At 41.8% G+C, this 26,985-nt stretch overlaps 1 protein-coding gene across 1 annotated transcript in view; it reads left to right on the plus strand.

Moving 5' to 3' along the window:
• The window catches only part of LOC134393157 (60 kDa lysophospholipase-like), a 94,997-nt gene extending 79,444 nt beyond the window's left edge, over positions 1 to 15,553 (plus strand). Inside the window, exons 14-16 of the mRNA XM_063118119.1 lie at positions 8,577 to 8,676; positions 11,302 to 11,362; positions 13,499 to 15,553. Of these exons, the coding sequence (XP_062974189.1) occupies positions 8,577 to 8,676; positions 11,302 to 11,358 (157 nt within the window). The 3' untranslated portion in view covers positions 11,359 to 11,362; positions 13,499 to 15,553. The remainder of the gene's footprint in view (positions 1 to 8,576; positions 8,677 to 11,301; positions 11,363 to 13,498) is intronic.
• Positions 15,554 to 26,985: the final 11,432 nt, after the last annotated feature.

A 26,985-nucleotide genomic window follows, 5' to 3' on the forward strand; every position in this document is an offset into this window, starting at 1 on the left:
TTTGTTTCCATTTTGACTCGTAACTTATATTTATTTATTTATCACAATTGCCTTTTAAGATAGAAATCCTAGCAACGTGGCTTACAAGTAACATTAAAAAAAAAACCACCTCCAAAACAAATATACATATTTAAAATAAATTTTGAAATCATCAGGATTTTTCCCTCAGGGCATTTGTTCCAAGCTGGCCACTGACTTTGTCTCTCCTGGCATTCTTCCCGCAGGGCAGTTGATGGGTGGTGGCCGTGTGGCTGAGGGAGGGGAAAGTCTCTCTCCTGCAAATAATTATAATAATTACTGAATTCTAGCAAATGTGCATCGTAATTATGGAAGAGAAGCCTGTAGGAGTGCTTTGCACTTACATACACTCCTCTGCAGGAGGAGTGGCCCACTAAGTGGGCCAAGAGTGGCCCACTAAGTGTTGAGGTTTTTACCCTCACTGAAATATTATCCCCAATTGCAGGGCTTTAGTTTTGTCTATAGGAGTGAAAGGCAACCAGTTACTTATATGAGAGGAATTCCTATCCTGGATTCTGCCTCTTGGTCATGCTGGAATATTCCAGAAGCACAGGAATAATGCTGGAGTAGCAGCTACCCTGTTCCTTGCCTCTGGTGACACCAAGCCATTGAGAACCAAGCCTGTTCCTCCACTCTGCATAGTCTTGCCTCTTCAGTTGCATAATTCCTATCCTGGATTCTGCCTCTTGGCCATGCTGGAATATGCCAGAAGCTTGGGAAGATTTTACATGTATGGACATGGGAGTGACCACGGAGATGGCAACCATCACACCACTGGAGGCAAATGTATGGTATGTTAAGATACGGATGTTTCTGAGAATTGGCCCAAGACCTTTTGCTGCCTGAGGTGAAGGAAAAGATGGTGCCCTCCTTCCTTTCCACGTACAAAAGCTGACCAAACTGGCAGCTGAATCTTACTTAAACACTGGGGATGGGATGCCGTCGCCCAGTTAACCTGATGCCAGCAGACTAGCTTAGAGGGGCAAAGGGCAGGCTGTGTGGCGTATGCAGCTCTGTCCTTCCAGCACTCACTGCTGCTCCCTGTTCCACAGCATTTGCCACTTCAGGTAGCTGCCTCACTCTGCCTAATGGTAGGGCTGGTCCTGCTTCATCATTTATTGAAGTGGAGACCTCACAAATACAAATTATTTGCTGCACTGCTGGGACATAGCCATCCCTTACTCATTGAGCTTCTGATGGTGATGGTGGTGGTGGTGGTGGTGGTGGTGGTGGTGGTGAAGAAGAAGAAGAAGAAGAAGAAGAAGAAGAAGAAGAAGAAGAAGAAGAAGGTGGTTCCTATCATCTCATCCACTTGACTTGGGATCTATTTGGAGATACAGCTTTTCTCCTGTTGATCACATTTCTTTATTATTTATTTCATTTATATCCTGCCTTTTTTCCTCCAAGGAACCCAAGGTGGCGTACATAATCCTCTCCATTTTATTCTCACAACAACAACCCTGTGAGGTAGGTTGGGCTGAGAGTCTGTGACTGGCCCAAAGTCACCCAGTGGGTTTCCATGGCTAGAACCCAGATCTCCTGACTCCCAGACCAACGCCTTAGCCACTACACCACACTGGCTCTCACACCACACTGGCTCTCCTAGAGCAACAGAGAAGGGTTTTTTACAGCTTTGCTGTCTTCCATGAAACAAAGTGAACCAAACTCCTTTCTCTGCCAGTTCCGCACTCCAGAATGACACCACTGGAACCATGAATGCTGTTCCACAGCTCTTTATCAACCTGGGCTGCCATCAGGGCCAGCCTGAAGGCTAGGCATGGTTGGGCACCTATTGAAGGCCCACGCCCAGCAGGGTCCCACTGACAACAGCCCCCTGGACTTGCTGCTTCTCTTCACCATGGCTACCTGCTTATTCACCTGCCTCTCGTTCTAGCCCAGAGAATGGTGGAGGTGAGAAGGAGGAGCAGAAGATGCCGCTGACTATTTGCTCACTGGCTCTCTGCCTGTCAAGGAAGTGAACGGTAGCAATGAAGAGAAAGAGGAGGAGAAGCCATAGCAGCTGGTGAGAATGGGGGTGAGAAGGTACACTCCCTGAGGGCAGGGCCCCATTGAGCGGATTCTTGCCCAAGAGCTCTCAAAAACCTGGAGTTGGCACTGGCTGCCATTCTTGGCTCCTTTTCCTTCTCCTCTCATCCAAGGGCTGTTGCAGCTGGGCATTCCACTGCTTTTCTAGTGCTTCACATTCCCACAAATATTTTATCAACACTTAAGGATGAAGAAGTGGCTTCAGACGCAGGGAGGACCTAAAGCTGTACTGTACACAATGGCCCTCTAATCTTAAGAAATCTTGGATGTTTCTGTGACATTTCACCTACTTCTTTCTACGTTGCACCTCAGAACTGAGGTTAGCAGTTCAAAATACAAAATGCTAAAAAAATATCATTTTTTCCTCTCATTTTAATCTCACTTTTCCTCCAAGGAACCCAGGATAGGGTATATTGCATTACCCCATTTTACCTTCACAACAAACTTGTGAAAACAACACAATGAAATTTAATAGGGATAAATGCCAAGTTCTACCCTAGGAAAAAGAAACCAAATGCGCAGTTAGAAGATGGGGGATACTTAGCAATACTACAAACAAGAAGGATCTTGGAATTGTTGTAGATCACAAGCTGAATATGAGCCAACAGTGTGAAGTAGCTGCAAAAAAAAAAGCAAATGCTATTTTGGGCTGCGAAGTATAGCTTCCAAATCACGTGAGGTACTGGTTCCCCTCTATTCTGCACTGGTTAAACCTCATCTTGAATATTGTGTCCAGCTCTGGGCACCACACTTCAAGAAGGATGCAGACAAGCTGGAGCGTGTTCAAAGGAGAGCAACAAGGATGATCAGGGGTCTGGAAACAAAGCCCTGTTAAGAGGCACTGAAAGAACTGGGCTTGTTTAGCCTGGAGAAGATAAGATTGAGGGGAGATATGATAGCACTCTTCAAATACTTGAAAGGTTGTCACACAGAGGAGGGCCAGGATCTCTTCTCGATCATCCCAGAGTGAAAGACACGGAATAATGGGCTCAAGTTACAGGAAGCCAGATTCCGGCTGGACCGCAGGAAAAACTTCCTGACTGTTAGAACAGTATGACAATGGAACCAATTCCCTAGGAAGGTAGTGGGCTCTCCCACACTAGAGGCATTCAAGAGGCAGCTGGACAGCCATCTGTCAGGTATGCTTTAAGGTAGATTTCTGCAATGAGCAGGGGGTTGGACTCAATGGCCTTATAATGCCCCTTCCAACTCTACTATTCTATGATTCTAAGTAGGTTAGGCTGAGAGGTTGAGATTAGCCCAAAGCTAAATACATCACAATGAATACTTAGCGCCTATATAGCACATTTGAGTGTATGATGCAACCTTGTAAGTAAATATTATTATCCTCATATTGCATATGGGGGCCCTGAGTGGCCTAGGACCATCTGAGGAGTTCATGGCTGAGATGAAATTCAAACTATGGGCTTCCTGATTTGTAACTCAGTCTCATTTATTTATTAATTTATTACATTTCTATACCGCCCAATAGCTGGAGCTCTCTGGGTGGTTCACAAAAATTAAAAACATTCAAAGTATAAAACAACATTATAAAACCATAATATAAAATACAATATTAAACTGTATCTTTATAAAGAGTTTTCTAAGCGACTCTATGTAACAAAAATGATCATATACCTGCAAAACCATAACAGGCTGTTGAATCCTAGCCCATACAGTGCTTGCAGAAAATACTCCTAGGGATGGGAGTTTCCCAGTTGTGGGGCAGCCACAGAGAACACCTGTTTTGTTTGTGCTCATGATACAGATTTGATCCGCAGGTGCTCTACTCAAGAGGCCCTCGTTAAGGGATCAAAAATATAGCTGGCCTTTCAGATCCCAAACTTGATAAGGTTTTATGTAGAGGGTACTCCATAAATGAAATACTTCCATAACCTTTGCTGTTAAAAAATATCCCACTGTCTGCCCTCAAGAAAATATTTGCACCCACCCACCGGCCTCTTGAAAACTTCTTGAAAACATTTCTTGTTTTTATTTTATTTTTCATTTTTATCCCAAAGACGTCAGGATAGCTTACCTTATCTTCCTGCCCTTATCTTCACAACAACCCTATGGGGTAAGTTAGGCAGAAAGATAGGGACAAAAGCCAAGGCCACATGATAAGGGCACAATCCTATTCATATTTAGATAGAAAAAAGTCCTACAGCTCCCAGCATTCCCCAGCCCTACGTTTTGTGATTGAACAGAGATAAGAACATAAGAAGAGCCCTGCTAGATCAGACTAAGGGGGTATCTAGACCAGTACTCTGTTCACACAGTGGCTAACCAGATGATGACCAGGAACCCACAAGCATGACACAGGTGCAACAGCACCCTCCAACCCATGTTCCTCAGCAACTGATGTATGTAGGCTTACTTCCTCTGACACTGGAGGGAGCATATAGCCATCAGGAGTAATAGCCATAGATATCCTTTTCCTCCAGGAATTTATCCAACCCCCTTTTAAAGCCATCCAAATTGGTGGCCATCACTACATCTTGTGGTGCTGGATTCCATAGTTTACACACTGTGTGAAGAAGTCCTTCCTTTGATCTGTCCTGATGAACAGATGAATCTCCCACCAATGAACCGAGTCTCCTTGGTCTTAGTCCGACGCCTAACACTTAGTCCAAATGCAGTACCACACTGGCTCTCTTCTCTTGCCATCACTGCTAGAGGCGGTACTTTACTCCAGTGAGTTATTAGTCTACTTCGAGAAGTGATTGAAGGGTAGTGGTCTAGCGTCTCATACCTCACACCCTAAAATTCTCAACCTGCACGTTATCTTGCAACACCTCCTTTTGCCTCTAGGATGTCAATTGGAGGGGGCAAACAACCTCCTTCAGAAAGCCAGATTTTTCTTGGAGAAGGCTAGTTACTGACTCCTATTTTACAGCCTTCTTGAAATTAAAAATAATAACATTCTTTTGCCGCAGGTTTGCTCTTAGATGGAATTTGGCTGGCAAATTCTAAAGTACAAACATGCAACGAAATGAAGCAACTTGAATGCAGGGTATCCCATTTAAATTGCATTCTCAGATGGGATAAATCCTGTGTTGTGAAATATGAAACTGCCTGTGCCTTTTCCCCTTTGGTCATGGGCACACCCACTGGGTGAAACTAGCCTGTCGAAAGCTGCTTCTCATACGCCCCTATTAATTTGCGCGGCTGATTCATTCTAGCAGTATTGCTTGTTCAGCTGTTTGGAGCTTTTGTAATCTTCTCCTGCTTTTCCCAGCAGGCATTCCAAGGCTTTTGTTTGTCTCCCGGCTCCAAGATTGGTTGTTGCCTATGCAGAGAAGACAATACAACAGTGAAAGAATGTTCTAGTGGAAAAAATTGTAAGGGGCGCGGGAGGCAAATTTGCTTGGGCCCGATTATGATGCCACACAAGGTGAAGAAGCATGTCTGGAAAAGGTTTGAACGGGTTCTTGGGCAGAACCCGTGCATATGTTCAGTAGAACCAAGTGCTAAAGCCTATCCTGGAATGTACGACATTTAGTTGTAGTGATGAAGGCCTTGCATGTGCTGCCAGGGGACTGGGAGAGGGAGGAGTAAACCCTTCCTACAGATAGAAGAATTGGGATAACAGGGAGAAGGAACTAGTTTGGTCCTCGTTACATTTCCCGTCCTGTGTCCTGGAAGGTTTTTTGTTTTTGTTTTGTTTGACAATGGGGTATTCAAAAGGGAAACCTCCTCCATCTGCAGCCTGAAGTGGTAGGTTCCAGGAAAAAGCATTTCCAATTGATTTTTGCTGATTGTAGAACATGGATTGGATCTTCAACAAGGTTGGCTGCAGTAGGAGATGAGTGAGATCGAGACAAAGGTGATAAAACGGATCCACATGAGCAGCCTTCCTTGTTGCAATGGAGGGGGTGGGACTGCGTACACGTCTGTGGCTTCCATGACGGAAACTCCTTCCTCCATTGAAACAAGCAGGGAAAGTCTTTGAGGTGGGAACTCTGTCTATGTACTGGAGGCCCTGTACCCTAGGGGAATTGATGGTTCAGGATGTAAGACTTTTCAGCTAAGAAAACAAAAATATTTACTAGGACAGAGATGGGTTGGCAAGAATGCCTGTATTCTTGGTCCTCATTTAGTTCTCTGAACACTCTGTTTTATTTATAGCATTTGGGAAGTTTAGGCTGTGTGTGTGTTTGTATGTGTGTGTGTGTGTGTGTGTGTGTGTGTGTGAGTGTGTGTGTGTGTGTGTGAGAGAGAGAGAGAGAGAGAGAGAGAGAGAGAGAGAGAGAGAGAGAGAAAGAGTGTGTGCGCTCTATAACTTAACTAGCAGAGATGTTCATCTTTATTGCAGTATAATTTAGGCCTATGTTAATTATGTGCTTCTTTTACATAGGTATAAATGTTTTGTTACTGAGCATATGCAACACAATTTAAATTTTTATTTATTTATTTTATTTATTTATTACATTTTTATACCGCCCAGTGGGTGAGTGGGTGGCAAAGTTCTTTGGATTGAAGGCGTTAAGAATGGTTTATCAGTGCCAGGAGGCGGGGCAAGGTGTCAGATAAGTTTTTCCAGTCCATTCTCGAGTAGGAAGTAGATGTTTGTTATTATGCATAATATTGAAATCAGAGGGCAGGTGATGAAATTAACATGACTCACTAAACTTTCCCAAGGTGAAACATCTTTCCATTGCACATTAATGCTCCACTTTCTAAACATATTTTCGCTGAAGTTCATTTCAATAAAACTTATGTGAAGGTACTTTCAGAACTACAGTCTTAATAAAAATTCCAATTTAGGATTTTGTTTATACGCTGCTAAAATTGAAACATCCCCCCCTCCCTAAATAATTTATTATTTGTTTAGAGGATGTATATGTCGCTCAATATCTGACAAGATTCCTGAATGGAGAAAAGTTTTTATATTCAAAATTGCAAAAAAAAAAAAAAAGTAATTGACAACACATTAAAATGGCAGAATAAATAATTATTAATATATGGCAACAGTTTAAAGGTCTTAAAGGAGTTAATTTCCAACCTATAATGCTCACTCATTATTGTATTGTGTTAAACCTTTCCAAAGGTTTAACATTGTTTATTATCTTATAAGTGAATACAGAGGAGAGCCAGGATCTTTTCTCGATCCTCCCAAAGTGCAGGGCATGGAATAATGGGTTCAAGTTACAGGAAGCCAGATTCCTACTGGACATCAAGAAAAAGCCTCCTGACTTTTAGGGCAGTATGGCAATGGAACCTAGGGAGGTTGTGGGCTCTCCCACGCTAGAGGCATTCAAGAGGCAGCTGGACAACCATCTGTCAGGGATGCTTTAATGTGGTTTCCTGCATTGAGCAGGGGGTTGGACTCGATGGCCTTATAGGCCCCTTCCAGCTCTACTATTCTATGATTCTATGGGTAATAACTTTAGCCATCAGAGCCAGTTGGAAACCTTTTTGATCTGTCCTATGGAAAGAAATCCTATGGAAGTGGAAAGGATTGTTTTTAACAGGTATTTATTTATTTATTTATTTATTACATTTCTATACCTCTCAATAGCTGAAGCTCTCTGGGCAGTTCACAAAAATTAAAACCATGAAGTACAATTCAAGGTTTAAAACAAACCACAGTATAAAAATACAATATAACTGTATAATATAAAAGCACAACAAGAATAAAACCGATCAGCAATGAAGAGATTGATACAGATTTAAAATAGATTTAAAACAGCAAAGTTAAAAGATTAAGATGGTAACCTGTTAAAATACCAGGAAGATAAAAAGGTCTTCACTTGGCATGACAGGTACATGACAGAAATTCCACAGGAGAAGCCCCCTCCACCCCCAAGGATGGTGGTGGAAACTATACCCTTTCTGTCGTTCAGCTGTTACAGATGCAAGAGCCCTGGCAGAAATAAAGGCAGCAACCACACACATCCAGTTCTATGAGAAATACATCAAGAAATCTTTAGGGGCTTCAAAACATCCAGCTTTAAAGGCAGACTATTAGAGAAGTCGCCTTAAGGAAGCTGACGCAAAAGGTGGGGAACTCCAAGGACTGCTGCAATGGGGGAGTCTTGGTAACACCTGAGATTTCCCCCTCTATGTCTTTTCCCTGTTCCTCAAACCCGTTCCTGCTTATTTCTCTCTCTCATTCCTGAGATCAAATGGATCAAATGAGGGAATGATTCCCCCCCCCTCCCCTGCTTTGATGATCCAACACCTTTGGTGGACTTGCGTGAACAGTGAGAGTTTTGTGTTTGAGAACCCTGGGCCTACAATCACAATTCCCAACGTTCCTTAAAAGAAAACAATGGCCTTTTAAGCTACACCAGCGTAACTGGTTTGCGTTTGCATTCGTTATGAAGGTAATGATTTGTTTGAAAGCCCCAATCCTTTACAAGTCCTCTCATTACAAGCCTTGACAACGAAACACGCATGGTTATGTTTTAAATTTGTAAGGCAACTTTTACTGCCTTGAATACAGAGTAATGGGCTAAACAAGAAGAACTGTTTGCATGACTCAATAATTTATAATTCTTTTCCCCCAGTCTTGCTTTTAATGGAGATGTTGATGGCCTGAGTGCCTGGCAAATGGCTGGTGTGAATCTGAAGCAGCCCGGTTACGATGGGAATACTCCATTTCATGTGGTAAATATAACTATTATACTATGTAAGGTGGGCCTCTTGTTCAATGTATGCATTAAGCATATTTGGAATTTTGAGAGTGTGTCGTGGATGCTCTCACAAAATGGTTGTTTGCCCATTCACTAAACAGAGGTGAGCTCTGAGCTCCAAAACACAAAATCCATTCTTTCGAACCCAAATCAGTTTGGCACTGGAGGGCAGCACTTGGCTTTACAGCAGGCGAGCCTCCCAATTAAAAAAAAAAATGTTTTAAATACGCCAGCTGATATGCCAGCTGTGCCCCTTCCTAGAGTTAGAAGACCTAAAGGTGGTAGTGCACACACTGGTAACTTCGAGGCTCGACTTCTGCAATGCGCTCTACATAGGACTACCTTTGTGCCTCTTCCGGAAACTTCAACTAGTTCAAAATATGGCAGCCAGGTTGGTCACTGGTACATCTAGGGGTGATCACATTACAACAGTCTTAAAATCTCTTCACTGGCTGCCAATTAGTTTCCGGGCGAAATACAAAGTGTTGGTTATCACCTTTAAAGCTCTACATGGTTTGGGTCCAGGCTACCTGCGGGATCGCCTTCTCCTGTACAATCCGCCCTGCACACTCATGTCCTCTGGGAAGAATCTACTTCAGTCAGCAAAGACTAGGCTGACAACCATTACCCAGAGGACCTTCTCTTCTGCTGCTCTCAGACTGTGGAATAGCCTGCCGGAGGAGACTCGTCAGCTTGACAGTCTTTTAGCATTCAAGAAGGCTGTCAAGATTGATCTGTTCCAGCAGGCCTATCCAGTGTAATTTTAGGATACTTTTAGTATGTTTTTAGGATGTTTTTAACAGTGTATACTATGTTTTTAATCAGTATTTTATGTATTTTTTGCTTGCTGTTGTTCCCCGCCTCGATCCAATCAGAGAGGCGGGTAAGAAATTTATATTATTATTATTATTATTATTATTATTATTATTATTATTATTATTATTATTAAAATTAAATAAAAACAATTCTTAAGAAATCAGAAGGAGCAGGGAGAGGCACATTGGGTCCCGCGAACGCCACATTGGAGATTACAGGGCTAGACATTCCTAGACCACTTAGGACGCAATCCTATGCATCTTTGGACCGAAAAAAGTCATACACACCCAGCATTTCCTAGCCAACCATGCTGGCTGGGGAATGCTGGGAGATGATGGGACTCTTTTCAGTCTAAACATGCATAGGATTGTGCCCTTAGGAGGTTTTCAGAGGATACAATGGAGCTGCACTGCTGGGAGTGGGGAGGCTTTGGGATACCCGCATCATAGGCAGAATCTCGTGTGTGTGTTTTTGTGTGTGTGTGTGTGTGTGTGTGTGTGTGTGTCTGTCTGTCTGTCTGTCTGTCTGTCTATCTACCTCCTAGGGTGGCCATATGGAGAAGAATGACAGGGCTCCTGTTTCTTTAATAGTTGTATAGAAAAGGGAATTCCAGCAGGTGTTGTTTGTATGCTGCAGCGCTTGGTGAAATTCCCTCTTCATCACAACAGTTAAAGCTGCAGGAGCCCTGCTTTCTTTTGCATCTGATCAAAAAGGTAGAGGTCCTGCAGCTTTAACCGTTGTGATGAAGAGGGAATTTCACCAGGTGCTGCATGCATACAAATGACACCTGCTGGAATTCCCTTTTCTATACAACTATTAAAGAAACAGGAGCCCTGTCCTCCTTTTCACATGGTCACCCTCGTGTATCCTACATACTTGAGACTCGTAAGCCATGAAATACTGTTCCTTAGAGGGAAATAGCAGGGGCAGCAAGAATGGCAATATTCAAATAGGTAATTGCTAAGGGATTTTGTGCAAATGCCTGCACAACATCTCTCTCTCTCTCTCTGTCTCTCTCTCTCTCTTTCTTTTTAATCTTCCGGGTTCTGCTTTTAATACTTCTAGATTAATGCTAAATTGCAGAGACAGTAAAGACACACACACAGAGTTGCTATCTAGTCATGGCCTTAATGCAATTAATGCTTCTAATTGAGTGTATGTGGTACAGTATAGTTGTTTTTATATATCTATCTATTTTAAATTTGTATCCTGCTAACTCAGCACAAGAGCCATCTCATTCACCAGTTAAAAGTAACATAATATGTAATAAAATATACATAAAATCTCTGAAAGGATAGATAACGATAAACGTTAATAGAAAGCAGCAAAAAAACCCACCACTGAGTTTCTAGCTCCTAAAACAAGATAGCGGTTTCTAGTGGACCCTCTTTCCCAACAACTTATCCGTCTTTCAAAACATCCTTGACTCTCTGAAAAAGCCCCATCATTATAATTTTAAATGTGGTAGAATAGAAGCATTTGTACTGCTTTCCCAATGGTTCCAATGGTCCAAGCCTGGTCAAGCTCTATTGGGAGGCTGTTTTGTAAGGAAGTGCCACTACAAAAAAGGCCCTGTAGTAGATACCAAACTGGTTTCAGGTGTTGAAAGGATCGAATCATCGCTTCTGTTGAAGAGTGATGCATACAGGATGGTGCATAAGGAAACAGTACGATTTGGTGTGTGCATGTGGTGTGTGCATGTGTATGTGTTGAGAACGTTCATGTGAAATCTATGTACACATCATGTGATGGTGCTCACTGATATTGAAATATCTTCTTGTAGGCCAAGGCTGCAGGACATGCAAGAGTTGTGCAATATCTCAAGACGTTTGCAGCCTAATTTGGTAAGGCTGCTTTTTTTAATGGGCATTTGCTGGTGTGTGTATCATCTTTTTCATGTGGAATAGTTGATTTGGAAAATGGGCTGAACCATGTCCATGCTTCTCTCTGGTTTCAGTTCATAGTTTTCCCACTAGCTTCCGCGGTAACCTTTGGAACATAACATAACTCTCTATTATTGTAGAAGCACTGTGTGAATAAGCTTTGCCTTTGGAACACAGGAAGCTGCCCTGTACTAAGTCAGACCATTGATCCATCTAGCCCAGAGTTGTTGACACGGACTGGCAGCATCTCTCCAGGGTTTCAGGCAGGATTCTTTCCTAGCCCTACCTGGAGATACCAGGGATTGAACCTGGGACCTTCTGCATACAAAGTAGTTGCTCTACCACTGAACCACAGCTCCTCTCTTGAAGGGTGAGTTGAGGAGAGAGCCAGGAAACCTTACTGCTAAGGAACTTCAACCAGTAGAATTTTTAGGGCACTGGAGCCTATTTGAAATAATTTGGATGAAGACAGACATAATGTAAAAACAGGTGCATTCTTTAGCTGATGTGCAAGCCCAGTTTTGCCATTGGAATTACAGGCATGCATGTGGATGATTTAAATACTGGCTCACTGTCAGTTTTGCCCTTTCTCTATGCCTTAGATTCCCTTTTTAATTTCCTGAAGTCCAGCCTATTTCTGTATTTATTCATAGTCCTAATGGACCTGATGAAATGGACCCTAGTCAATGTAAGCTTATGTCATCATAACTGTTTGGTGCCCCAAGACTCAGTTGTTATGGCTGCAACAGACTAATGCAGCAGCTAGTCCTTTGCAATTTGTTGCCATCTCAGTTAAAAAAGGGAAACCTTTTAAAAAAAAGGTGTTAAACTGCTCTAGTGATTGAGGGGAGATCTCTTGGCAACATCACAGGGGCATCCAATCAGCACAGTACACATAAGAACATGAGAAGTGCCATGCTGGATCAAACCATGAGTCCATCTAGTCCAGCACTCTGTTCACACAGTGGCCAACCAGCTGACCAGGGACCCACAAGCAGGACAACAGCACCCTCCCACCCATGTTCCCCAGCAACTGGTGTATACTGAGCATCTACTTCAAATAGCTCAATCCTAGAGAGGAAATATACGTTTGGATTGGACACGGTAGGAGTGCTTCCAGATCAGCTAAAATATTTCCACTAAGATACTTTGTAAGCTTACCCCTAAAACATGAAACATGTGTGAGGCAAACAGGTGTTTGGAAATGCATGTATCGTACTAGAATGCTTGCCATGAAGCTGTGGTGATCTGCAACTCCCTATTGGCAAATCTGGGTTTGTTCCTGTGAAATGTATTAAATTGTCCTGTGTAGTCATTTAACAAGGCAGGCTGTGAAATCCTTCTTGAAATTTCAAATGCTCTTTCAAGTTACCTGAAATACAGCTCTGTACTGAGGAATAAGTTTCTCATCTGTTGACAGGCATGTTGAAATGACTTGTACTTATCTCTGTATAATAAATCGTATGCAAGCTCTATGTTTGTATGGTGCAACATTTTGTGGTGCTATATAAATGGATGTCAGCGTTCTGGTATATAAATGGATGTCAATGTTCTGGTAGCTGTGTGCTCTAGCAACTAGGTTATCGGCACAACTCCTATCGTACATATTCATAGCCCAGTTTTCTGATCCTTCTTTCCACCCAGCTCAGAACACTTGTATTTCAGATCCATAACTGGTCATTTTAAAAGCATCTGGACAACAGCCAGTAAGCTTGAAACAATCAAGCCAAGTTTCATATATTAAAAAAAGTATATTAATGGAGTAGTAATTTTCAGTAGACCAGAATTAAACAGAAAAGAGGTAAGAAATTCCATTCCGCAGGTGTTCCTGTGCTCTGCCCATGATTCAACATTTTCTTTAATGGCTTTGATGAGAAGCAAGTAAACTCATCAACTCTGTACGTGATAAAAATCTGAATGAATTGCAAGGGCAATAGAGGATGGGATACTAAATTTTTAGACTACCCTGATAAGAGTTGAAAACTGGAGTGCGGTGGGAAACTTTTTAAACTGTTAGAAAGAGGAGATGTTGATTTGAAGTAGTGCTCAGACAGTGAATTGTACATATCTAATATATTTTTTCTGATTTTTCTCCAGGTACATGAAATTCTGCTCAGGCTATGAAAAAAAGGCACATACACATATTAATGCCAGGCATGTCAGCTGATGCTTACTGTTTTAACAATAATTTAGAAAAGAGACTTATTTTCTTAGGCTTGATTTTTTTAAAAAATGAATTCTTGTGAAAGAAAATGGTCTGCCATTAATATGTAAGGGTGCAACGCGTAAATTCAATGGTGTTTTCAGGAAGCAATATGTGAAGATGGAGCAAACTGCAGTCCTTAAGCCACACATGAAACTGTATTATAGGGAGTCAAGACCATTGGTCCACCAGTAGTATTGTTTGTTCGGACATTTAAATGAAGGTGTTGAAGATTGGACCTGAGATCTACTGTATGCACAGCAATGTTCTCTACCACTGCGCCATAGGCCTTCAGTGGCAGCTGTGTCAGGGTAGACACCTTTTAACAGAGATCTAGAATATAGAAATTAAGTTGTGCATTTCAACGTATGGACTGGGTTCGGATGACACGATAACCAATGGTGGGTTAAATACTCAACAGTGGGTTAAATAGTCAACAGTTGGTTATTCTGTCATCTGTCAGGACTTTTTCACATCACAGTTGGTTATTTGGCTCAACCAATGCAAATAACCAAACTGTGCAGACTTGATTATTTGAACAACCATGGGTTATTGTGTCGGGCACCATTGACTATTTTGTTGCACGCAGTTAGTTATTTTCGGCAACTACAGAGTCCCCTGGCAAGAGCAACCAAAGTGGCGGCTGCCGCTCTAGTCCAACCGGCAGAACTCGTAATGGCTGATGGGATACCAGTGGGAGGATGGAGGGTGGGGAGAGAGGGCAGGAGATGTGTCAAACACATTGTTGACTAATAGTCAACTCAACGCTGGCCTTAATCCACACCACGGTTGATTATAATCTTGTCGTGTGGGGAGTAGCCCCTCAATAATCAACCATGGAGTTGACTATTAACCCACCATTTACTGTTCTGTTGTTTGAACGCAGCCACTGTGTTCTAAAGAAATGAGATGCTCAAGCACTTTGGTGAGCAACGTCAGGAGGTTCTGATTAACTTAATATTGTATCAGAAATCTGATAGTAGGGTTTCACCAAACGTATCTGAGGAAACCCCAAGTCTTAGGGGGAATACGCCCTCGCCAAGGAACACTATAATGAGGTCAGAGAGCATACTCAGTTTTGTGTAAATAGGAAAAGGAAATCCTCTAAATATGCCTCAGGATCCTGTTCAGGAGGAAAACCCCGTTATAGGCATTTTTGAGAGCATCTTAACTAATTTTTCATAGGATTTGTGATGTGTCTCGGTAGGGCTCTGTACATCTCTGCTTGTAATGCCACAGTTAGTCAACTTTCCACTTGCAAACAGATCATAGCAGAATTATGTGGCAACCCTCTGGAAATTATCATGATTTTCTTGGAAACAGTCATGATATTCTTACTCTGTTTACTTTGGAAATGGTTATAATTGTCTTGCTAGGCTTTTCAATAAAATATTTGAAAAATTTATTTATTTATTTATTTATTACATTTTTATACCGCCCAATAGCCGAAGCTCTCTGGGCGGTTCACAAAGCAGTTCACAAAAATATTAACTCAGCATGAAAAGTGTGTGTGTGTGTGTGTGTGTGTGTGTGTGTGTGTGTGTGTAAGAGGGGGCGGGCAATGATGGAACATTGGTCTGAACAATAAACTTGTACTTTATTAAGTAGGATGTCCTCAGGTGTAATTTAGGTGACCAGCGGAAAACACTTTCAAGGACCACTCACCTGTGAGTGGGATATGCAATGCATTGATTTAACTCAGTTTACCAATGCAGAATACTTCTCTGAAGCAAGTCACTGGTTTTCTACATACCGACCGATTATACTTATAAGCAATTAAATGGGCCTAGGTAGGTATTCCAAAGCCACAAATCCTTTTGCTTAAAAAGGCTGATTGGCCCATTTTGTTAACATTGGTTTAGCTATTATGAGGTATAAAGAAGAAAATAACCACAACAAAGGCTCTTGATACCTTTGTTCTACTTTCTTTTCTTTTTGCAATTTAATCTTGAACGGCCTTGCTGAGAATTTTGCTCCCATCCCAGGATCTCTCCCTCCTTTCTCCCGGCAACATGCTCATTGAAAACTGAAGTGTGGTGATCCTAGAATGCAGGTGACTGAAACTAGTAAAGTAATGATGTGGTTTCCATCCAGTCCTCTGGCAACATAGCCATAGGCAAGGATTACATAATCAGTTTTTTTAAAAAACAAAATCCTGCTTATGCAAAGGCTTGGCTCTATCCTGGGCTGATGGGTTGAACCCTGTTTGGAACATATAGTTTGACTTCCAAACCTCACAAGCCTAACCCAGCCGGGATGTAAAATTACTGCTGACTGTAGGAACAGATTCATCCCAAGCCTGATCTGGCACTTTTTCAGCATCCATTAAATGGCTAACCTTAGCAGAGCAAATACATTAAAGGAAAGCAGGTTAGCATTGGCTTATGCTGATTAAGCTAATGAAATCCTAAATTAAGGATGGAAACAAACATCACAAGGAAACCATCCAAGAAGGTCTCTCTGAAGACTCATTTAAAACGGCCTTGATGTTGACAGTTGATAACTGGAAATAACATAAACAGAATCTATGTGTGCTCCCACAATTATATGACAAGTGTACAATTTTGCTAAGCCATGCCCACATTGGCTCATAAGAACACAAGAAGAGCCCTGCTGGATCAGACCAAGGGTCCATCTAGTCCAGCTTTCTGTTCACACACTGGACAACTGGCTGCCCGTGGGAAACTCACAAGCAGGATATGAGTGCAACAGCACCCTCTTGTCCATATTCCCCAGCAACTGGTGTACATAGGCATACTGCCTCTGATACTGGAGGTAGCACATCAGGACTAGCAGCCATTGATAGCTGTCTCCTCCATAAATTTGTCCAATCCCCCCTTAAAGCTATCCAAAATGGTAGCCATCACTATATCTTGGGGTATTGAATTCCACAATAACTATACACTGTGTGAAGAAGGACTTCCTTTCCTCTGCCCTGAATCTCCCACCATTCATGGGATGATCCCTTGAATAGCAAGGGCTCGCTTCCATTGCTATTCTTAGCATTTTATTTCTTTGCGCACTTTTCCTTGTGGAGGCAAGTGACTGCTGATAGGCCTGTGCTGGCCATGCCTGAGCGCAGCGGATCCCCATGTCCCGATGCAGGCTTTCAATGCCTGCTGGTAAGGACATGGGGGCTGTCTCAGTGGTAGCGCTTGACCACAGCTCAGTGGTACAGCATGTGCTTTGTGTCCAGAAGGTCCCAAGTTCAATCCCTGACATCTCCAGTTTTAAAAGCATCCAGGTGCCCGAGACCCTGGAAAGCGTTGCCAATTGGAGTAGGCAATACTGGGCTACATGGACAAATAGTTTGATCTGGTAGAAGGCAGCTTCATATGACTCTGCTCTTTGGTTGCTTCTCAGCAATGGGAGCCTCTTCCTAGACGCCACATGCCCTGTTAGTGTTGCAGCTAGGTAATTTTAAGACTCTGGACTTATGATCTTCTGGGCATCTCCAGTTAGAAGTTAATGTATATTACTTCATTTACTTCAAAATGTACCAAGGCAGCCTTGGGGGGGGGGCTCATTCTGTTGAATGGGGCCCCAAGATCTGCCCCAAAGTTCAACCTTGATGGCGCCACTATAACTTGTCCCTCTGTAGTGTGCTTCGTGAGCCTTGGGTATTGCTCCACTTTGATCCTGCCAATCAAATGGCACAAAGTGCCACAGAAAAAGAGTTAATCTGTTTCAGGATCACTGGGAGAGAGGGTGGAGAGAAGGTTCTGTGCTCTCTCCATTGGAGATCTTCAAACAAATCACTTGGATGTGTGTGCATGGGCGTGTATGTATCAGTGGGACAGTGAATCTGCTCCAGCTTTCGGTCAGAACCAGTCAGAATTCTAAAGCAGCTATCTAAGGTCCCCACTGGTGTTGGAAACATTGGGGGTGTGTGTGTGTATGTGCACGTCCATACATGCACACAGCCCCTAGGGTCAAAAAGGCTGCACACCCCTGTTCTATGGGCTGTTATCCATGCACCTACCTGGGAATAACTCCCCCACAAAACAATGAGATTTATTCCTAAATAGACGTGTCTAGGATTGCACTGTATGTTTTGCATCGAAAAGCCTCTTCTATGCAGAATGCAAACCAGAATGAGAGGCTGCATAATTAGCACAACCTACTAGTGACCTACAAAACCTCTCTGGCCGGTTTTGTGAACTGCCCAGAGAGCTTCGGCTATTGGGCGGTATAAAAATGTAATAAATAAATAAATAAATAAATAAATAAATTCACACATTAAACATGAATCACATCTTTGTCTTTGCATGCCAAGCCAAATCATTGGTCTTCCGTACTTTTCATTACATTGTCGCTTGTGTGCCAAATTAAAGTATTTGCTGGTGACATTGTGTGTGGGGGAAAGGGGTCCTTTAAATTTGCACCCCCAGGTGCATTTTTAGAGACTGGTACGGCTTGTAGCGGGGGTTGCTCCCGCCCCAGTGTTCCCTGTGCCTTGTTCCTTTACCGCTGACAGTAGCAGTGCTCTAGTTCTGCCACTGATGGTCTGTGGATGCCATATGTTTGGAGGCTTGAAGACTGGAAAGAGGGAGGATGTTACGAGAGACTAAGTATTAAAATTATTTTCAGCCACCCTGAGCCTACAGGATAGGGTGGGGTATAGTTCCAAATAAATAAAGGAATGCAAATTACCGGCATTGTGTCTTGCACTGAATGGAAGTCAGCAAAACCAGGGAGCAATTTGTAAAACCAGTTGTGATTGATGCTGAGCTGATTACGTAAAGCTTGCTCAAAGTAGTTAACGTGTTTATTAAGGTTGGCAGCTTAAGAACGTGAGCGATGTGCTGGATCATCAGGCCCAAGGCCTGCCTCGTCCAGCATTCTATTCCCACAGTGGCCAACGCGATGCCTCTGGTACTGGAAGTAGACATCAGGACTAGTGGCTACTGATGGCCTGATTCTCCAGGATCTTGTCTAATCCCCCTTTCAAGCCACTCAAGTTGGTAGGGCCGCCATCAATAGTGGGCATGGTTGGGCACCAGTCATGGGCCCACAACTCAGTAGGGGCCTCCTGACAGAAGAGCCCTGGAGTTGCTTCTCTTCATCATTGCAACCTGCTTGTTTTTTTTATTTATTGCATTTTTATACCGCCCGATAGCCAAAGCTCCCTGGGCGGTTCACAAAAATTAAAACCATTCAAAGTATAAAACAAACAGTATAACAAAAATGATATAAAGTACAATAAATTATTGCCAAACCCATGTGCTCTACCATCCTACTGAGATGGTTACATTTCATGAGAAATTTGATAGCCTGTGTCTTTTCTGTTCTAGTTTCTGAGCCTGAAGGGGCATTCAGTGGAGCCTGCAATCATGAGATCTAGCAACTTGCTTTTAGTGGAAAGCGAAAACAAAATAAATGTAATTATATTCCCCAGGTACAATCATTGCATTATCTACTATCCAAAAATAAATCAAACCATCACATCAAATCTTTACAAGGAACAATAATCTTAGACTACAATGGATTCCCCAACTTTTAGATGTGTTGGACTACAAAACCTCCCAGCCTTTCCACCTGCCTCTCACTCTGGCCCAGACAACGGTGGTCTTGTGGCAGCGAATTCCATGGTTTAAGTCTGCCCAGTATGAAGTACTTCCTTTTGTAAGTCCTCATTTTCTCCACACTACGCACTTTTTATACACTTTTATTATATCTCCCCTTAATTGTCTTTCTTCTAACCCAAAAAGCCTCACAGGTTGCAACCTTTCCTCACAGGAGAGTTGCTCCAGCCTCATGTCCACTTTAGTTGCTCTTTCTAATGTTTTCCTGTTCTCCAATAGCTTCTTGTTAATTAATTAATTAACGGGAGGCCGATTTTAATCAGTAGCACTGCAAGTTAAATGGATACTTATTTGTTTTTAAAAGGCTCTTTAGTTTTTAGTGTGGTCCTATATTGGGAATTAAAAAATACCCTCGCCTTCTAAGGAGGATGCATATTTACTTGAAAATAAATCCCACTACTTTTAACTGGGGCTTACTCCCAGGTAAGTATGCACAGTATTGCAGCCTAAATCATAAGCTATTTCACCTGTCCTCTAATTTCTAAAAATGGAACCTAGATTGAGATTTTGGAAACATGGGAAAGTATTTAACTTTAATCGAACAAATGATTGATTAATTGGTTAGAAGGTAGATCATTAATCAACCATAAACTCATTAATTGCTTGACACACCTGGTATTTATAGGGTGATTGATCTTTGATTAAACTTTAAGCAGTATATTTTATTTTTAAAGTACTTCAGAAAATTTTTTTGTTCTTTATTTGACTTCTGCAATGGCCTATGGCTGTAGCAGTTTATTAAATTGCTTATTTAGTATTGATAAATCATGCAGAAACTGGCCCGATGCCATAGCAGGCCTGGATGTTTAGAGCACCCTTGTTTTGTTGGATAGTAGGAAAAACAACAACTAAACTATAATTACTCATCCAAGAAGTAATTTGCAGATTGAGTAGTGAGGCAATTCTATTTGAAGAGCATTGCCTGAACCTATAGGTGAGGTTGTTGATATGAGATCAAACCTCAAATTACAATCTTGATTTTTACAATGAGGTAAACAAGCTGTATCCGAGACAGTCCTCTAAAATCCAGGACAGAGTTTGGATGCTACAGAATTCAGGGGCACCCCTGTTAGCACTACGACATATTGCTAAATTACAACAAAAGAAAACTAAAAGGCAAACGCCTTCATCCACCAAAAGTTGTGTGTGTCCTTAGCTGGCTGTGGAATCACACTCACAAGTGGGTGTTGTGTGTATAACTCTCTATAGCCAGGGATTTATATATGTAAAAAAAACCACCCTATCGAGCTGACTGATTATTCAAGAACTGGAGAAAGATGGCAGCGGGCTTTGATCAACCTTACTCCTCAAAACAGATGATCAGCAGGCTTCTTTTACACAGCTGTTGGATCAGGACCAATGCATGGTGAGAATGGGCCTGTTAAGACAACACCATGGTTGGGCCGCTAACCCCTTTGCAGCAAATGGTTAGTGAGCGTCTTTAAACCATGATTATGTAGCCACCATGGTTAGGAATGGTTCACATTAGGGTGACCGTATGAAAAGGAGGACAGGGCTCCTGTATCTTTAACAGTTGCATAGAAAAGGGAATTTCAGCAGGTGTCATTTGTATATATGGTGGGAATCTACACTGATGTTATTCTAACGTTTTGAATGGGTTACTGTGATGCACAGCATCACGTGACCCTGGGTCTCTAACGTTGTAAATGAGTTGTACTTACAGGTTCTATTTCTTAGTTCCAGCGCGGCTACAGATTCATGTGCCTCGTTATACCGGTAATTTTCCTCTCCCTCTTCTGAGAGTAGCAGAGCTGCTGGGTTTGCTCCGCCCACTTCCTGTTCTCCTTCCTTCGCCCCGTTTGCTATCTTATCTGCGGCAGCAGATAAATCACACCAGCGTTATACTGTGTAATCACTGACAATTGCATGCAAAGGACTCAGAAGTTTTCCACCTTAGAATCTGCTTTGATTGTGAAGTAGTCCCAGGCATCCAGCCTTAATTGTGCTCCTTTTGCAAAAGATTTGCCCCAGCCGCTGCTGTGGGCGCAGGAGCGGGATTTTAAACAAATGCTTACATCTGCGTAAGCTTTATAGATAAAGACACCAAAATTGGCACAGTAATTCAAATACCAAATTTGAATCAAATTGGGTCATGGGTTGATTTTTTATGATTTTTTTTAAACATTTCCCCCCTCTTTGCAAAGGATCTGAGGAGCACTCAAAGGATCGCTGTAGCTCCGCACAGGAAAATAAACAAGGGTCTCTGCTCCCAGTCCAAAACGGGGCTGCTGCTAAAACTTTTCAATTTGGTCATCCATCCAAACCCTAACCAGACCCAGCCCAGCTTAGCTTCAGCAAAGTGGCTGGCTCTTATGCATTCAGGCAATTCCCTAGGACTTGTGTTAAGATGTTTTGGGAGGGGGTTTGTGTGCACTTATAACTATTGCCCTGCACTGCTGGCTAGGAATGAGGCAGGCAGTGGGCGGAGCAAACCCAGCAACTCTGCTACTCTCAGAGAAGAGGGAGAACAACGGAAAGGATTTAACAATGTGCCCTGCAGTAACGTTACAGCTAAACGTAAGTCACGCTAGTGTGCCCCGTGATACAGAGAACCGATACAGAGAACCACGTTAGAAAGGGACACTAGCAACATTATAAGACACTAGTGTAGATCCGGATGGAGAACCTGGGGAAATTCCCTCTTCATCACAACAGTTAAAGGTGTAGGAGCTATACTAGAGTGACCAGATTTAAAAAAGGGCAGGGCACCTGCAGCTTTAACTGTTGTGATGAAGAGGAAATTTCACCAGGTTCTCCATATATACAAATGGCACCTGCAGAAATTCCCTTTTCAATGCAACTGTTAAAGATACAGGAGCCCTGTCCTCCTGTTCATATGGACACTCTAGTTCACATGACACACTTTGATATAATGTTTAGCTCAAAATGCTTTACAACCATCGCTTAGCATGTCATCTGAAGCTGCAGGAGCCCTGCCCTCTTCTGTATCTGGTCACCCAGGGCAGGGTTCCTGCAGCTTTAGCTGTTGTGATGATGAAGGAATTTCACCAGTTGCTGCATGCATACAAATGACACCTGCTGAAATTCCCTTTTCTATACAACTGTTACACGAGCCCTGTCCTCCTTTCCAAATGGTCACCCTACCTTACAGCTCAAAGTTAATTTACTGTGCCTGAACACAATACAGAGAACATTTGTTAGTTACTTTTCAAGATTTCAATATGATTACAGCAATGTTACCAACCTGGATCAGTCATCTGCCCACCTACATCTTTTAAGCAAAGGGATTTGTGCCTTTGGCATGCACATGTGCTACATAGACAGATTTAGCAGTTTATCACAATAGTGCATAGAACCTGTAAGCTAGACAGAAATAGAAGCACTTCTGAGAAGGGTGAATCACCAGAAATAGAGGACATGAATAGCCAAAAGAGAGGGCAATAATCTGTATGAAATTTGCATATGTTAATTTATATGTATTTAGAAATTTATATACATTTAGAAATAATTATTATAATTTCAATAGAAACCAGTTGGTTCCCCACAAATACAGTCTGTGGAGAAAAATTAAATCTAATGAAAGGTTTAACTTAACTGAAGGTATACAGAGACTTTTCAATGTTATTTTGTTAAATTTAACCGCTAGAGACTTCTTTTCTGAGCAATAATTAAACTTTGACTGGGTTACTTTTAACTGTAGGTGTCTCTTAATCCCTTCATGATTTGTTTACAGGCTGTATATTCCTGGCGTATCATTTTACTTTGGCCTTCACCTGTGTTTATAAAGGTGTACAGAGATCTTTTTTGTGTTTGTATTTCATTTTGTTCCAATTTGCAATTAATTATGTTTGTTTAACTATGCTTGACATTTTTTGATATTAAAAATCAAATGTTATAGTACATTGTTATAGGTGATAGCACAATTGATTAATTTAAAAAAAGCTTTATGGACACGCCCAACTTTGAATTATTTTGAAAACCATTGTTATTCATGGAATCTACTTGTCAAGAACTTTCCAAAGAAATATGTTTCATGAGAATTGATCAATGGGAAGGCTGTCAAAAAGAGATAACCCACTAACTCCCAGCTTTGAAGTATATCTATATAAGATATAGCGTATCCCATAATAACACAGAGGTCTGTGGTCAGGTGACCTGTGTATCTGCCCGTTCAATCTGCTATTCAGCTGCTAACTGTTTATGGGAAATAGTTCCTAGGGTTCTTTATTTTTACACTGCAATTGGACAGCCCTTCTATAGAGGACAATCCTCCATAAAGGACACGTGGCCACCCTAGCACCACTGAAAGATGAGGAAGGGAGGGGAAATTCTTCTCTTTATCTGACATCCCAGCACCCAACTATTTTAGTCCAATGAATCTCTTTCAAAGTTAGGAATTGGCAGTCTTTCAAGATACATTTATGAGATGAACACCAGATATGGTAGAAGTTATTTTGAAAGGGGCAAGGCGATTTGACAATATAATGCTTATATTGTGCCAGCTGCACTGGTTACCAGGTGTTTCCAAGCCCAATTCAAAGTGCTGTTTTTGACCTTTAAAGCCCTAAATGGTTTGGGACCTAGTTACTTAAAGGACCGCCTTCACCCATATCAGCCTGCCTGCACTTTAAGATCAGGAAGAGAGGTCCTTCTCATTTGCCTAGGACAGGGCCTTCTCTGTTGTGGCCCCAAACCTCTGGAACAAACTTCCATCAGAGGTCTGCCATGCACCATCCTTGCAGGCTTTCAAGAAGGCCTTAAAATCATTTTATTTTACCATGGCCTTCTCATGATGCATACTGTTATTGCTGATATTGTTGTAGCTGCTGGTTTTATTGTTTTAATTGCTATTCTATTGTGAACATGTTTTTATTGCTTTTACTATTTTATTGTTTTTAATATGTTATGTATTTTATTGTTGTAAGCCGCCTTGTGGGGGCCTCTGCCCTGAAAGGCAGCCAAGAAATGCTTTAAATAAAATAAATAAATAGATAAATAAAGAAAGAAAGGTGTTAACAATTCCAAGAACTTGAGTAAATTCCTATGTACAGGCCATTGAGTTCAAGGATGTAGACTGAACAGTCACCAACCTGTGGCTTGTGAATGGTTGTGCTGCGTTATAAATGAACTGCAATTTGCTGTAGCCAATAAGCAAATCTCACGGCTTTGGCGTGATCATTCTGCACGATGTGTCTTGAAGACACCATCTTGGGAAGGGCTGATCTATGACAATGGGACCTGGTAGCATGATATTTTGGAAGGTGGGAGAGGGGTCCCCCCCCGCCTCTCTTATCGAAGTGGTCCTCTGCCTGTCAAAACTAGTTGCTGACCATCTGTTTGTTTTTCAAAGTTTATTTTTCAGACGTATAGACAGAAAAAAACATTATCTAGAAACAACATAAACAGTAAATTACTGTCAATCTGTCACATCAAATTACATAGAAAATACTACCTATGCGATGAGAAAAGACCTACATAATAATAATAATGTGAATTTATCATTAAATTAAACACAAACGTATGGTAAATAACACAAAGCATGACATACTACTTACCTTTACACTAATAATTTAGGTAATTTAGAGATAGTAAAACAGAAATATATGTTAATTTCTATACTAAAATTATTTTGCCAAAAGTCAATAAAAGGTGTCCACTACTCCATAAATTTGGGGTTTATGCTGACCATTTGTAATCTCTTTTGAATCTGGCTTTTTAAATTTGCGTTTAGCCATTTTAAAGTTGTTTTGAATGTTTTAGCATGATTTGTTGCTGATTTTGTGTGTGTGCTTTAAATGCTCTTATGGTATTATTAGCGTTTTATTTTCATCAGTTGTATGGTTACTTGATGACTACTGCGGAAAGGCAATATAAAAATATATTTTTAAATACAAGCAAATTGCCCCATTTATTTATTTGCTACTTGTTTGCTAGTTAAGAAACAGCTTAGTTTTTCTAGAAGGGAAAGCAATACATGTTGCCCTACTCTAGGGTGACCATATTAAAAGGAGGACAGGGCTCCTGTATCTTTAACAGTTGCATAGAAAAGGGAATTTCAGCAGGTGTCATTTCTATATGTGGGGAACCTGGTGAAATTCCGTCTTCATCACAACAGTTAAAGCTGCAGGAACTATACTAGAGTGACCAGATTTAAAAGGGGGCAGGGCACTTGCAGCTTTAACTGTTCTGATGAAGAGGGAATTTCACCAGGTTCTCCATATATACAAATGACACCTGCTGAAATTTCCTTTTCAGTACAACTGTTAAAGATACAGGAGCCCTGTCCTCCTTTTCATATGGTCACCCTACCTACTCACATGGCATATGCGTTGCCACAGCCTCTGCCTGCATTCCTGAGAAGGTCCAATGAGAGCTTTTGGGTTTGCAAGTTACATTAGGGTGACCCTATGAAAAGGAGGACAGGACTCCTGTATCTTTAACAGTTGCATAGAAAAGGGAATTTCAGCAGGTGTCCTTTGTATATGTGGAGAACCTGGTGAAATTCCCTCGTCATCACAACTGTTAAAGGTGCAGGAGCTATACTAGAATGACCAGATTTAAAAGAGGGCAGGTCACCTTCAGCTTTAACTGTTGTGATGAAGAGGGAATTTCAGCAGGTTCTCCATATATACAAATGACTTTTAAACTGTTAAAGATACAGGTGCCCTGTCCTCCTTTTCATATGGTCACCCTAAGTTACATATGTCTACACCTTCTTTGCATAGTCAGGAGCAGGCAATTTGCTAGGCTCCTGAGGGCAGGTGTAGAACATAGGAACATGGAAAGCAGCTGTCCTCCCACTTGGGGAAGAGGAGGGGGAGCAGCGTACAGCAGAATTCCAGCAGTTATCCCCAATCTATGGAGGGATTCCTCCAGGGGACATGGCTTGGAGACCATTCTCTGCCCCTGGAGGAAGTGAAGAAAACTCCATGGGCTGGATGTGGAATCTACGCGGGCCAGATAAGGCCCTGCTGGCTGGAGGTTCCACATCCCTGTTAATTAGCGATGCCAGGGGTTGAACATGCAAAGCAGATGCTCTATCATGGAGCTACAGTCCCTCCCTCAACTGTATGTGCAGAGGGACTGTTCACAGCTCCTCATGAGTGCATCTAGGTTGGTATAGGACTAGCAGGAGTGTTCATGCTTTTCCCTCCATACATTTTATGTACAGTAAATAATTCAAAGTCGGGAGTTAGTTGGTCATTCCTTTTTGACTTCCTTCCCGTTGACTGATTCTCATGAAACATACTTTATTGGAAAGCTCTTGAAACTGAGGCTTTAGCTAGGCTTTAGCTAAGGTTTATCCGGGGATCATCCCGGGGTCGTCCCTGCCTGCTCCCGGGATATCCTGTATGTCATTTACATGAACAGGGATGACCCCGGGATGATCCCAGGATAAACCTTAGGTCTAGCTAAGGCCATAGAATCCATGAATAACAACAGTTTTCTCTATAATTCAAAGTTGGGAATTTATTTCTGTCCATAAAGCTTTTTTAAAAGAAGAAGTAAGATTTCTATAACAATGTACTATCAACTTTTATTTTTGACATGGAAAAACGTCAAGCATAATTAAACAAAAATAATTAATTGCAAATAGGAGCAAAATGAAATATGAACACACACAAACATATCTGTACAGTTTTATAAATACAGGTCAGGCCAAAGTACAATGATATGCCAGTAAACTAGGCCTGGAAACAAATCATGTAAAGGATTAAGAGACACCTACAGTTAAATGTAACCCAGGCAAAGTTTAGTTATTGCTCAGAAAGGATGGCTGCAGCTGTCAATGTTAACAAAATAACATTGAAACT

This window comes from Elgaria multicarinata, chromosome 2, assembly GCF_023053635.1.
Source record: "Elgaria multicarinata webbii isolate HBS135686 ecotype San Diego chromosome 2, rElgMul1.1.pri, whole genome shotgun sequence".
Taxonomy (NCBI): Eukaryota; Metazoa; Chordata; class Lepidosauria; order Squamata; family Anguidae; genus Elgaria; species Elgaria multicarinata.